The sequence below is a fragment of the Oncorhynchus mykiss genome, chromosome 11 (genome assembly GCF_057628025.1).
Source record: "Oncorhynchus mykiss isolate SJ-2025 chromosome 11, ASM5762802v1, whole genome shotgun sequence".
Taxonomy (NCBI): Eukaryota; Metazoa; Chordata; class Actinopteri; order Salmoniformes; family Salmonidae; genus Oncorhynchus; species Oncorhynchus mykiss.
This window is the reverse complement of record NC_143032.1, coordinates 50526628-50542049: the sequence shown is the minus strand read 5'-3', so window position 1 is coordinate 50542049 and position 15422 is coordinate 50526628. Positions and strand designations below refer to the sequence as shown.

The 15422-nt window shown below is 43.4% G+C and overlaps 1 protein-coding gene across 3 annotated transcripts in view; it reads right to left on the bottom strand.

The window, feature by feature from the left end:
• The window catches only part of LOC110535806 (transient receptor potential cation channel subfamily M member 3), a 208449-nt gene that overhangs the window by 70123 nt on the left and 122904 nt on the right, over window positions 1-15422 (bottom strand). For all 3 annotated transcript variants that reach the window (XM_021621100.3, XM_021621102.3, XM_090189132.1), the window contains exons 7-8: window positions 2650-2824; window positions 2024-2147 (exon numbers count right to left, since the gene is read on the bottom strand). In XM_021621100.3, the coding sequence (XP_021476775.3) occupies window positions 2024-2147; window positions 2650-2824 (299 nt within the window). The remainder of the gene's footprint in view (window positions 1-2023; window positions 2148-2649; window positions 2825-15422) is intronic.

The window sequence follows — 15422 nt, the reverse complement described above, 5'->3', positions numbered from 1 at the left end:
TCCACTTACACACCCAACATCTGTGATGAGCATCTCTCTCTCTCTCTCTCTCTGTCTCTCTCTCTCTCTCTCTCTCTATGTGTGTGTCCATACAGTATAAGGGGGAAGAAAACATGGAAGAAAAAAATAGGTTGCACAATGAAAAGGAGAAAACAACCACACCAACACAAATCATCACATTACAAGGCACATTTTTTTTGGCACATGACAAAGGAACAAAGGAGTGACAAAATGAACGCACAAAAACAAAATTGACGCAAAACATTCAATATATATATTGTTTAATTTCAATAGATATACAATTACAAAACAATAAATTACGTAGGGAGAGGAGGGACATAGTTCATAGTAAAAGTATGTGCAACCATGAATAACATGTTAACAATAGCAGCTAACATATGTCAATATGGTTGGAAAGTGGAGACAAATGTAAACATTACTGGAGACACCTTATGCTTGCAAAGTGTAGTGCAGTAGCAACTGTAAATGGGTGAATTGTTACACCCCACAGTTAGCCAAGTTAGCTAGCTAGCTAGACAAAATTGCTTGCAGTTATTTAACTTAGCAACTGCCCCTACACTGTTTTGCTAGCTACCATAATGGTATTGTGTAAAAAAAAACATATCCCCGATTTGACATGGTGTCTCCAGTTGTGTTCATATTTTAACGATTGTGATGAAATCCACTTTCCAAGCGTATTGTGCAACTGAGATTTGAATGTGTGTATTATAAACAAAGTGTGTATTTTAAAACCTTTATATAACAGAGTGCGCATTTGCATATTGAGGCCGACTTTCCATGCAAATTACATAATGCATGTGCTTGTGTAACCAACTGTTAAATTAGAATATTGTAAAGCAAAAGCATGTGTTTGTTTGATGCATGCAGGCTAATGGAGGCTCAGGTGTTTAATGAGTACAGACACAGTGAATGTTATTTTCATCTCAGGCACAGTATGTATGACGATAATATCTCATGGTTTGGAATGGACACAGCAGTGTGTGTGTGTGTGTGTGTGTGTGTGTGTGTGTGTGTGTGTGTGTGTGTGTGTGTGTGTGTGTGTGTGTGTGTGTGTGTGTGTGTGTGTGTGTGTGTGTGTGTGTGTGTGACTAATACCGTCTGTCTGGAACTCAAAACTCACTGATTACCATGTGATTACCTTCATTATCCACTTACCATAGTGCTTGTTTCTTGCCCTGTGAAATGTGACTTTGTGCCAGGCATAGTGCAGTGATAATATGTATCATTGTGTTTGTAGTGGGACAGTGTACTACACATTGAGGATGATCACTATAATAAGCATGCAGCTTCTCTCTGCAAGAAACACTGATCTGAAGAGACCTTGTCACCGCCTGAGCAAGGGAAGGTTAATTAGGGAAGGTTAATTATGTGAGTGACAGTTCACTAAACACAGCTTGTGGGGTATGTTTCAAATGGTTATGACAGATGGACAGGAGAGAAAGCAGGCTAAAGCCGAACCAGTAGGTCCTGGATGACATCAGAGGGCCTTTAAACACACAGCCCTATCACAGCCCCAATCCCCTAGATACAGATGTAAGCAATATGGCAGAAAGTCCACTAGCCTATTAGACGTGGAGGTGGAGCTGTTATAATATCGCTAGGGGGTAAGGGCTAAAGGGGTTGTTTCTTGACAGGGCCACAGTCTCATTATTCCCAAATCTTCTCTTTTTTTATCTTTACATTGACATCTATGTTTTTCTCCCTAATCCCCATCACACTGGTGCTTGAGACTTTGTACAGTTGATCAGGGCTCTCCAACCCTGTTCCTGGAGAGCTACCGTCCTGTAGGTTTTCACTCCTACTCTAATCTAGCACACCTGATTCTATTAATTAGCTGGTTGATAAGCTGAGTCAGGTTAGTTACAACTGGGGTTGGAGAGAAAACCTACAGGTGGGTAGCTCTCCGGGAAACAGGGTTGTAGTAAAGCCCTGCAGTAGAGGCATGGTGAGTTAGGGTAGGGGATGTTTCCAAGGTGACGAGTGAGAGAGCCTGAACACTCACCAGCTCCTTCTTCTTCATGCATTCCATGAGGATGATGAAAAGGTGCTGGGCCTGAGTCCGACTGTACGTGAAGGTCTTCTGGATGGTCACCAGCAACTGGTCCCTCAGAGACTCATTTATGATCCTGGTAAAAATGAGCGAAAAGGAGAAAGAGGAGAGGGAAAGAGGGAGGAAGAACAGAAGGGAGAAAGGAGAGATGATGAATTGTGGTCGATAAGGGTAAAAGAGACCTGGACGAGAAACTTACATTTAAGTTGAAGTATTAAAGGCACACCTCAGGATTTTGGCAATGATGCCCTCTATCTACTTACCCAGAGTCAGATGAACTCGTGGATACCATTTTTATGTTTCTGTGTCCAGTATGAAGGACGTTGTAGGTAGTTGCGCTAACTACAGCCATTGCGCTAACGCTAGTTAGCATTGGCTCGCAACACTACCTCTAACTTCCTTCATACTGGACACAGACATAAAATTGGTATCCACGAGTTCATAAAGGGCCTCATTGCAAAATGATCCATTTAACGTTTATCCTAAGTATTAGGACTGTATTTGGGACACACTACTAATGCACCTTAATGCACCCGCAATACTGTAGCAAATCTGTGTATGTGATATGTGACACGTACCCTCCCTCCTCAGAGTACTTGTGTCCAAATGCCAGGATGTCCGAAGCACGCCCGCTCCCATCACACACCACCACGGGCACAGGTGGCGTGTCCCTTAGGTACTCTAACACAATGGAGATCACATTAGGACCCCCCTCCACTATCAGAGCCACCACTGGCACTCCCTGACCAATACCTACAGAGAGAGAAAGGGAGGAAGGGGGTAGGGAGCAAAAGAGAAAGAGAGAGAGATAGTGGTGGAAGAAGGAAGGAAAACCAGACAGGAAAGAAATCAGAAAACAGAGAAAAAAAAGGTGCAAACGAAAAGCACTCATTAAATCCCACAGGAGTACCCTGACAGACAGCCATGAGGGAGGTGTGACTAACAAAATTTAAATGGGGGCCGTGTTGCGTGCCACAATTCAACAAGTGCCCCGACATCTCACCTCTCAACTAAAATAGAAATGCTGCTTAAAGATGAATTTGTGCCACAAGTCTGGCAGCAGCATTCAGAGAGAGTTTCCTATTTCTATGGATAGTTCTGAGCATCTAGCGGAAGCACGGAGCCGCGCTTGAGCCGCATAGATGCCCTGGAGCGAGTACACTCCTGCTGCACAGAGGGACGGCCTCAAACTGGCTAATCAGAAGCTATTAAAGGGATATTTCAGGATTTTGGCAATGAAGTCCTAACTAGTGTTAGCGCTAGCTTAGCGCAAAGACAGTCTCTTGAGCTAAGCTAGTTAGCTTTGGCCCGAGAAACTACCTCTACCTTCCTTCATTCTGGACCCAGAGACATACAAATAGTATCCGGAAGTTCATCTGACTCCGGGGAAGTAGATAAACGGTTTCATTGCCAAAATCCTGAACTATCCCTTTAAGACTCATTAGAGGTAATTAACAGGTGGGTTCTGGAGCTTACACAGACTGGGAGAACGGGCTTGGAAAGAGAAAGGATGCACATAAGCCCTACAGTACCAAACCCCCACAAGGACGCCCAGTTCTCTCTGAGCTTCTCGCTCTCTCTCTCTCTTTCTGTCACACTCTCTGTCTTTCATTTAGCTGCCACCAGTCAGTTTTTTCACTCAAATTCAAAAGCCATGTCCCTGCTGGATCCTCCCTCCCATCCTTGCCTGCATAATTTCACTGTGGATAGGTGGGCCACTGACTCAGGGCCCGCTCACACGTGCCATCATTGTGTCTTGCTCACTACAGGCAAAGTTACATAAAGAAGGAGCTATTTTAGGGCCTAGCATACTTTAAAGGTAAGAACATCACCACACTGTACATCAGGCGCAGGAGAACAAGTAGGCTTGTCTATTCATAACGGTTTTAATTGACTTCTTCTCTTACTCTTTACCTCTTCATGTGTCATGAGCAAGCGATGATGGCTACTGCGGTTTGAGGGACACCACTCGCACCTGAAGGGATTAGGCTCCAATTGACAAGACACCAGATGAGGAAGGGAGAGCGCAGCTGGGTCGTTGCTAATTGGCTAGAGAGAGAGAGCGAGAGAGCGGTGCCTGCATACACCACAACACACCGCACCACTCAAACTGGATGAAAGTGCAGGTACAGACTGCACTGTCTTACAGTATGTCTCCTACTAAAGCTAGTTGATATGTCTGAGGGTTAGAGCAAGGTGTTGGCAACAAGGTGCTGGGTGGTGGGTTTCGATTCCCACTTGGGCCACATCTACAGAATATTTGTTTAAGTGTCAATGCTAGCAGTTCTGCAAGTGGAATAAAAGTGGTCTGATAAATGACCATGCTATATTGTTATTATATGAATATCTATGGTCTCTCAGGTAGAGTAGGGACATCAGTATTCCTTTTTAACTGACATCACAGAGCCATTTAGAAACAGATGGACAGTTATCTTTGTGCTCTTTGTTGGGTAGGATAGAAAAGCTGTGAAAAGAGCTCTCCAAAATGGAAAATATTGAAACGTTTCTAAAAAAAGATAACTAATCTCTCATAGTTGTGTGGGGAGGAGATTACTCTGGAGTCTATGGAGTAGAACGTTAGGCTTTGCGAGACAAGTCATTTGTTTTGTCAGCACACACTGTGTCAGAACCTCCTCTGATAACATTTCCACAACAGCTAACAGTCATGTTGCTGAAATGAAATCAGGGCATTTGCAAACCCAATGTCAAACAGATTCTTTAACAGATACCATTACTCCATCACTAACATGTTCACTACCATCCCGTTTATATAAGAGACATCAATTTTGAGTTTTCTGTGTTAGATTAGAGGCTTTACTTGTGCTAGGAGCTCGTAACTGGAGCAGATCAATCCCTTTCTCTCTTTGAATGCTCTCGCTCCATCTCTCTTTCTATCTCCGCTGGCAGCTCCACACACCCAACCACCCCTCTGTATCTACTTTCTTTCTTTTTTTTCTCTCTTTCTCTCTACCTCTCCCTCTTTGACGTCCACGGCCCCTGCTCAAAAATATTAAGAGAAAGAAAGAGAGCGACAGCGCGGAAGAGGGGAGGAGGAGAGAAAAAGGGCCGTTAGAGCGAGCCTCACCATCCTCCAACATCTATCTTTAGCCCGGGAGGGAGGGGTTGTGAGGGGAACACATGTGACACGCTTAAAAGGACCTCATTATGGTTCCATTGACTCACCCAGAGAAACATTAGCATGGCTGGAGGAGGTTTCTCTATGTGGGTCGTTTTCACACGTCTAGGCCTACCCTCATCATCCCGACTGCACTTGCTAGCACCTATTTCTTCAGAGAGGACTGGCAAATTGGATCCATGAATGTATTAAGATGTGAAATGTAGAGAAGAGAAGGTTAGAGATGGACATAAAGGTCCGGGTTCTACAGAGCTGCTGCTCCATTTCCGTTACTTATGTCTCCGTCACGCTTTGACTGGTCGGTTCTTCTGTTCTCTTCTGGATAGAATCCATCCAATTCCATTTCAGCTGTGCTGCGTCGTGGAAGGATTTGTGACCCAAAACGAGTCATGCTCACTAAGACCAAGAGAATTAAGTTAGATTGTGGGAATTGACCTTTTCAGAGGGATAGCATGGAAAGACAGGTGAGAGTGTGAAATGGAACAGATTTGAACCCATGCCAGCACAGGTATGACTGTGTGCTGGGAGTGGTGGCACTAACCGCTAGACCACCGGATTGTGGGATATTGTTTACTGCACTATTTGAGAAGGTCTGGTCATACAAGTGTCCTAGGTGGGAAAGGTTGGATTTTGTCAAAACCCCAAATTGAATCAAATGTATTTTCTGTACAGTAATGGCCATATGTTTTGAGAATTACACAAATATACATTTTCACAAAGTCTGCTGCCTCAGTTTGTATGATGGCAATTTGCATACACTCCAGAATGTTATGAAGAGTGATCAGATGAATTGCAATGAATTGCAAAGTCCCTCTTTGCCATGCAAATGAACCGAATCCCCAAAAAATATTTCCACTGCATTTCAGCCCTGCCACAAAAGGACCAGCTGACATGTCAGTGATTCTCTCGTTAACACAGGTGTGAGTGTTGACGAGGACAAGGCTGGAGATCACTCTGTCATGCTGATTGAGTTCGAATAACAGACTGGAAACTTCAAAAGGAGGGTGGTGCTTGGAATCATTGTTCTTCCTCTGTCAACCATGGTTACCTGAAAGGAAACACGTGCCGTCATCATTGCTTTGTACAAAAAGGGCTTCACAGGCAAGGATATTGCTGCCAGTAAGATTGCACTTAAATCAACCATTTATCGGATCATCAAGAACTTCAAGGAGAGCAGTTTGAATGTTGTGAAGAAGGCTTCAGGGCGCCCAAGAAAGTCCAGCAAGCGCCAGGACCGTATCCTAAAGTTGATTCAACTGCGGGATCGGGGCCCCACCAATACAGAGCTTGCTCAGGAATGGCAGCAGCCAGGTGTGAGTGCATCTGCACGCACAGTGAGGTGAAGAATTTTGGAGGATTGCCTGGTGTCAAGAAGGGCAGCAAAGAAGCCACTTCTCTCCAGGAAAAACATCAGGGACAGACTGATATTCTGCAAAAGGTACAGGGATTGGACTGCTGAGGACTGGGGTAAAGTCATTTTCTCAGATTATTTGGGGCATCCGGAAAAAAGCTTGTCCAGAGTAGACAAGGTGAGTGCTACCATCAGTCTTGTGCCATGCCAACAGTAAAGCATCAATGAACAATGATTTTTGACAGCATGATGGAGCACCTTGACATAAGGGCAAAGTGATAACTAAGTGGCTTTGGGAACAAAACATCAATGTTTTGGTTCCATGGCCAGGAAACTCCACAGACTTTAATCCCATTGAGAACTTGTGCTCAATCCTCAAGAGGTGGGTGGACAAACAAAACCCCACAAATTCTGACAAACTCCAAGCATTGATTATGCAAGAATGGGCTGCCATCAGTCAGGATGTGGCCCAGAAGTTAATTGACAGCATGCCAGGGCAGATTGCAGAGGTCTTGAAAAAGAAGGTTCAACACTGCAAATATTGACTCTTTGCATCAACTTCATGTATTTTATGAAATGGTTGTAATTATACATCAGCATTCCATAGTAACATCTGCCAAAATTATCTAAAGACACTGAGGCAGCAGACTTTGTGAAAATTAGTATTTGTGTCATTCTCAAAACTTTTTGCCACGACTGTATATGGCCATTTTTCAACACCAGTTGTCACAAAGTGCTATACAGATATCCAGCCTGAAACCCTACCTAGCAACCCATGCGACCCCAAACTATTCAACCTGTTCACACCCCTCGTTGACAGAGAGAAAATTTTGCCATTTTAAAGCTTATTTCCTGCAAAACACATTTGGCCATGTCTTATGTGTGTTCATATGGAACCAGAATGACTCAACAAAATAAATGGGGGCCCCCTGGGGTCGAGGCCCCTGGGTCCATATTCTGGTATGATAACTACAAGATCTGGTTAGCCTAACTTACCTAGCATGGACTAGTAGTTGATCAACTGGACATTTCAGGTTATAAATAGCTCTCTAAGGTCTGTCAGTGAATGACATAAAAAGAGGAACACTGCTCATGCACTACAGAATTTCGAAATTGCACCTTGTGTATTCTATTTTTACAACTCTCAATAAATTGAAAGCCCCTATACAAAAAACAACAACTTTATTATTTTTTTTTTTAAAGTCAGGACCCACAGTCTGTATTGAACCTGTTCTGGGTCCGAATCCTGACAGAGTCCCGTCTGTTTACTATGTCTGTTCTACTGGGAAATGACACCTGTAAACCCCTGGTTTTGGTCAGTGTACATGGTGACAGAGACACTCCTGATTCCGTGGATCACCTGTCCCTGGTATGATTCCCTTTCCCTGGCTTCCCTGCTGATTTCCCTAGCAGTCTCAGAGATGACAATACTGACAGTGAGCCATCTCTCTCTCTCTTCACACCGTTAGCCACCTGCTTATAGCCACACCTCAGTCACCGCTTCAACAGGCACTGCACTTCCACCATGACAGATGAAAGGTGATGGGTATTTCACTCACCTCTTCCTAACCCTGTGGGCTCAAATACAATTATCTACCTGGCCAGTGTGTATGTTTTTACTCCAGCCCAGCATTAGCATACCACATTCAACTAATCAAGGAAGGTGTCTATTGAAGATCATGACTGGTTGATTAGTTGAATTGGTTGTGTTAGTGCTGGGTTAGAGCATACCTGCATATCCAGGCACTCCAGGAATTGAGTTTGAGTCCACCGTCCTAACCACTCCAATCATCTCTTCATCTACGGCCACTCTCTTCTAAAAACTCATTATCTGTACTGTGGATCCCAGGTGAGGTTAGGGCTTCATAGCATCTGATTAGAATCCAATTTCAGTAGGGGACATTTCTCATCCTTTACATATTACTGTGAATAAAAACAGTGTGACTTTGAGGAACAGATCCCCCCCCCCCCCCCCACCCCCACCCCTACACACACCTTAGAGCTGATGCGGGAGTAAGTGAAGGATACATGAAGAGGAAATTCACACAGCATGACAAATGTCTCTCCTCTCTCCATCCTCTTGTATATTCTCATCCTCCTATTCAGAAGAGTACTCTCAAAGGAATCACCTCGCCTGGGCTTTCCACTTCCTCTTTCATTCCCTTTCTCTCTCTGAGACTAGTGCATGATTGCAAACAACAGAGAACTGTGGCCATCACCAGAGACTGGAGAGTTGTGCTTCCGTCTACAGTCTCACTCTATTATCTGGCTGGTTATGTGGAGAGACGGGAGTCAGGCGGGAGTCTGGTGTGAACAGAGACAGCACTGTTCTTCAAGGCTTCCTGTAGTCGCCTGGCCTTGGACAAATAGGAACAAGGCTATGTGAGGATGAGTTGTTTAAAGGGGGACAATGGGAGATGACAAGCGCATAAATAAGAGATGATGAGTGGACTAGAGGACAGGGGGATGGATGACAATGGCTAGATGATCTAGCGGTTATTCCTATGGTCATACGAATCAAATCAAATACATTTGTATTGGTTGCGTACAAATATGTTGCTGATGTTAACACAGCAGCGAAATGCTTATATTTCTAGATCCACATACAATACAAAACCTAACAATACAAAACAATACACACAAATCCCCAAAATGTACATAATTGTGTGTATAGACAGTTGGGACAGCATATGAATAGAAATGGTGATTACAGCAGTAGTTATATATAGTTATATGAGCCTTGACTAGAATTCAGTATATACATATGAAATGGACAAACAGTATGTAAACATTATTAAGTGACAGAGTACCGGGTGGTAGCTGGCTAGTAACAGTGACTAAGGTTCAGGGCAGGGTACTGGGCGGAGGCTGGCTAGTGGTGAGTGTTTAATCTGATGTTGTGGAGATAGAAGCTGGTCCTTGATGATATTTTTGGCCTTCCTGTGACACTGGGTGCTGTAGATGTCCTGGAGGGCAGGCAGTGTGCCACCAGTGATGCGTTGGGCTGATCGCATCACCCTCTGGAGAGCCCTACCGTTGTGGACGGTGCAATTTCCATACCAGGCGGTGATAGAGTCCGGCAGGATGCTCTCAATGGTGCATCTATAGAAGGGTCTTATGGGACAAGCCAAATTTCTTCAGCCTTCTTCACCACACTGTCTGTGTGAATGGACCGTTTCTGGTTGTCAATGATGTGCACACCAAGGAACTCCCTATATGTTGTCTCGTCGTTGTTGGTAATTAGGCCTACAACTGTTACGTCATCATCAAACTTGATGATTGAGTTGGAGACGTGAGTGGCCACGCAGTCATGTGTGAACAGGGAGGGGGCTGAGAACGCACCCTTGTGGGGTCCCCGTGTTGAGGATCAGTGTGGCGGAGGTGTTGTTTCCGACCCAGTTGCACAGGGCGGGGTTCAGACCCAGGGCCTCAAGTGATGAGCACTATGGTGTTGAAGGCTGAGGGATCTCTCTTACCTAGTATGTTTTGTAACACAATGTTGAAAACAATAATCCATACTTTATCAGTAAGACCAAGGAGCACATACTGTAAGAAGACAAGAGGAAGAAGGGAAGAAGGACAACAGCTAAGGAGATGGGAGGATACATGTTGACCCGGAGCAGTTGTTTTTAGAGGAAGCTGGTCAGGGATATTTGCATCTCTTGCTGCTGCCAGACAGTGTCAGGAGGAGAGAAGCATGTACCGTATCTAATCTGGAATGTGAATGTACTGGCCGCAGCCACTAAAAACAGCACTTCACCCAAAGCCCTGTCTCTAACCATTTATTCTGTTTACCCTCAGCTTGAGCTGAGCTGTCCCTTTGGTATTCATTCACAATAGCACACGAGGCAACAGCCTCATGTAATATGCAGTGGGAGGGAGTATTCACTGAAAAATAAGCACTGTTTTAGTTTAAGCTACAGGAGAGACGTGAGGAGAATGTTTTAGTCATTAGATCTACTAGGAGCCAATTTCTTCCTTGACTTATCTCCATTGGTCCCCGGCCTCCCACAGTGAAAAACCTGAAATTCCCCACTTTCATTAATCTGCATGCTCTACTATACTATATTTAGCCTCACATTGAAGTGTTTTACCATTTTTATTTTCAGGACAACCAGGGCTACTAGTAGAAATACTTTGACATGAACAGTTGCATTCATGTATTCTATTGACAAATGTTAATAAATAAACAATGTATGAATAAGTATGCTACAGAAGAGTAGAGAAATTGTTTGCTTGGTGTGAAATGAACATCCAACTAGTCAGTGACAAATGTGTGGTGTGTTGAGTTCGTGACAGCAACTATGTGAGCTTATTACAATATTATAAACACGTCCTGGGATTTCCTATGATCTTCTATGTAGAAGAATCTCTTACTTTCTAATAACTATTGTGTGGCTTGTGAGCCTCATAGAATGTACGTGTCCGTGAGAGTCTCAGCTTTTCATAGATGGTTCATAATAACAGGTTGTAGCTCAAACCGTTCTGACTTTACAGACTTTTGTGATGTTGTTGTGAGAATAACTGTTTTTGGGATCCTCCCTGGTCTCACAAACACCGCTGTAGCTCAGCCCCTGTTAATCACACAGACTAATGGTTGCAGAAGAAATGTATAAATCCAATCCAAGAATCAAACAGTCGGTATCTCAAACACACAACGCTTAAAAGAGGTTAGTTGTTCAAAACGCGTAACGCGTCGGCATTGCCGTGGGATGCTTGGGTCTGCACGCAAGTGAAACACAATGTGAAGAATTACTAATATCCATGACAACGTTAATCGATATAACTCACCTGAAATAACGTTCCTTCACCAAGTTTACTACAGTGTGGTACAAGAAATCTTACACTCTTACGTTTTCAGTAGCAACATTATGACAGGTATTGTGTAACACACTGCCATTGAGATTAGTATGGGAGAGATCGAAATTTACAGAATAGTTACCCCCAGAGAAATTGTGGAGGGTCATGCTTTTTACATTTCAGTCAGGGGGAGCGTTTAGTATTTCTTGTCTTTGTCCAGGGGATGGTCATGCAATTTGTTATCAATTAAATGTCATATTGCTCAAGGCTTGAGAATTAGTTGCTTATTATGGTATCTCATGTGTTCCTGATGATGTCCCTCCTCCCTGAGTCTCTGCTGGGAACGCAATATCAAGTGCGCCTTGTGTGGTCTCAATAAAATGATCCATAGCCTATACTTTAGGCCGTAGGCCTAGCCTATTCGAAGAGCACGCTCAGAGAAAAACAGGGACAGTTATATTTCCAATAGTTTTTGTGCTAATGGGATGGTGTATGTATAAAAAAAAACTAAGCTACACTGCATTACACACTGCAATGGACACGACCTTCCCTCCTCTTGCTGATGTAAAACCTTTTGTGCTCCCTAACAGATGACTGTGCCGTGTACGGTGGCACTTCAGAAGGCGAGTCAATTTGTAAAAAAAATATATAAAGTCATATCTGTGCGTGTGGAACTAAGCCTACTGATGTCCTGTTTAGTTTGAGAATGAGAGCATGAAGATGAAATAATATTTTTGAGTGTGGACTGTATTACTGTTCTGTACTGTGTTATACTGTGTCATATGGACTAGAATTACAAATCTCATTCAAACCATGAAGCTGGGAGAGAATGCAATGCTGGTGCAGGACATGTGGCCTACAAAGTTACAATTATAGGCTAGCGAATCAGATTTTAATTTTGACATATAATAGGGCCTATTTTACAATTGTATAATTAGTAGGCTGACGCATATACACTGAGTATACAAAACATTAAGGACACCTGCTCTTTCCATTACATGGACTGACCAGGTGCATCCAGGTGAAAGCTATGATCCCTTATTGATGTCACTTGTTAAATCCACTTCAATCAGTGTAGATCAAGAGGAGGAAACAGGTTTTTAAGCCTTGTGTCAATTGAGACATGGATTGTGTGTATGCGCCATTCAGAGGGTGAATGTGCCAGACAAAAGATTGAAGTGCCTTTGAACGGGGTATGGTAGTAGGTGCCAGGCGCATCGGTTTGTGTCAAGAACTGAAACCCTGCTGGGTTTTTCAACCTCAACACGTCACTGCGGTCACTGTGGGGACGACGTCGTCTATGCAATTATTGATGAAGCCGATGACTGAGGTGGTATATTCCTCAATGCCATTGGATGAATCCCGGAACATATTCCCATCTGTGCTAGCAAAACAGTCCTGTAGCGTAGCATCCATGTCATCTAACCACTTTCGTATTGAGCGAGTCACTGGTACTTCCTGCTTGTAAGCAGGAATCAGGAGGATGTAATTATGTTCAGATTTGCCATTGATGGAGGGCGAGAGCTCGGGGGTAGATCATTGAAATCTATCTCTGTGTTCCTTTCATTCCGATATGTGGCTATTCAAACTAAAATGATGTTTTACTCTTATTTCAGTATCCTCTTTTGTCTGAGAAACCTTGTGGTATCCCAGGGGACCCTGCTGAGAGAGAAATGTATGCGTTTGTTTCTTGACTGTGGACAGGTAATCAAATAAAGGAATGGTGCGCCGTCTAAAGCCTTGGGTGGTATTCATTAAGCACAAAATGAAAGCCAACAATCTGAAATGGGGAAGTACTATGGGAGCTTGTCCAATAAGAAACACTCATTATGTTTTGTTAATTGTGCCCTAATAATAGGAGCCTGGTACTATCAATGAGCAGTAAACCAACAGTGTGACTCAATGCTCTGGCTGTTGGCTTTTCCAACTTAATGAATTAAATGCATCCAGGCTTCGAACGAGCGTCATAAAGCCCGAAATCAAGGTCTATTTTGGGAATGGTCTGTTTGGATGCTGTTAATTCATGGATGGTTGGGAATGGTTTGTGGATAGTATACTGCTTGGTTTGGGGATGTTGAGTTGGTTGGGGATGGTTTGTATGTTAGGATGCTGTTAATTACGCTATGAATGTCCAGTTGAGATGCTGTTTTGACGAATAGGCGTCCCTTTGCCTCCCCAGCCCCTTTTATATGAGCCCAGGCATAGGATGACAAAGGGAAGCCCATAAGTCACATGACAGGATGGACAAAGGCTGCAAGACTCTACCTGCTTCCTGTTGACTTTACAGTCGCCATTGGTGGGTGCCATCTCAGCCTCTGGGCTAGAGTCATGGCCTTTTCTGTTTGACAGGATAAAAACCAGAGCAGTGACTGCCATACACTGAGCGTACAAAACATTCAGTGTTGTTTACTCTATAACCTGTAAATTCATATGCCTTGCAACCGTGAAATATACAGTCGTGGCCAAAAGTTTTGAGAATGACACAAATATTAATTTCACAAAGTCTTCTGCCTCAGTTTGTATGATGGTAATTTGCATATACTCCAGAATGTTATGAAGAGTGATCAGATGAATTGAAATTAATTGCAAAGTCCCTCTTTGCCATGCAAATGAACTGAATCCCCAAAAAACATTTCCACTGCATTTCAGCCCTGCCACAAAAGGACCTGCTGACATGCCAGTGATTATCTCGTTAACACAGGTGTGAGTGTTGACGAGGACAAGGCTGGAGATTACATGACACAAATATTAATTTCACAAAGTCTGCTGCCTCAGTTTGTATGATGGCAATTTGCATATCCTCCAGAATGTTATGAAGAGTGATCAGATGAATTGAAATGGATTGCAAAGTCCCTCTTTGCCATGCAATGAACTGAATCCCCCAAAAACATTTCCACTGCATTTCAGCCCTGCCACAAAAGGACCTGCTGACATCATGCCAGTGATTCTCTCGTTAACGCAGGTGTGAGTGTTGATGAGGACAAGGCTGGAGATCACTCTGTCATGCTGATTGAGTTCGAATAACAGACTGGAAACTTCAAAGGGAGGGTGGTGCTTGGAATCATTGTTCTTCCTCTGTCAACCATGGTTACCTGCAAGGAAACACGTGCCGTCATAATTTCTTTGCACAAAAGGGCTTCACAGGCAAGGATATTGCTGCCAGTATGATTTCACCTAAATCAACCATTTATTGGATAATCAAGAACTTCAAGGAGAGTGGTTCAATTGTTGTGAAGAAGGCTTCAGGGTGCCCAAGAAAGTCCAGCAAGCGCCAGGACCATCTCCTAAAGTTGATTCAGAAGTGGGATCGGGGCACCACCAGTACAGAGCTTAACTTTGTTGGGACTGGAGGGCAGTATTGAGTAGCTTGGATGAATAAGGTGCCCAGAATAAACTGCCTGCTACTCAGCCATAAAAGCTAGAATATGCATATAATTAGTACATTTGGATAGAAAACACTCTGAATGATGTCTGTGAGTATAACAGAACTCATATGACAGGCAAAAACATGAGAAGAAATCCAACCAGGAAGTGGGTAATCTGAGGTTTGTAGGTTTTCAAGTCTTTGCCTATCCAATATACAGGTGTCTATGGGGTCATATTGCACTTCCTAAGGCTTCCACTAGATGTTAACAGTCTTTATGACCTTGTTTTAGGCTTCTACTGTGAAGGGGGAGCGAATACGAGCTGTTTGACTAAGAGGTCTGGCAGAATGCCATGAGCTAAATCACACACGTGGCCGTGAGAGCGAGCTGCATTCCCTTTCATTTCTAATGACAAAGGAATTGTCCTGTTGGAATACTATTGAAGATTTATGATAAAAACATCCTAAAGATTGATTCTATACCTCGTTTGACATGTTTCTACGAACTGTAATATAACTTTTTTTACTTTTTGTCTGAACTAAGTGCTCGCGCATTGTGTATTTGAATTGCTGTACTAAACGCGCAAACAAAAAGGAGGTATTTGGACATAAATGATGGACTTTATCAAACAAAACAAACATTTATTGTGGAACTGGGATTCCTGGGACTGTATTCCGATGAAGATCAAAGGTAAGTTAA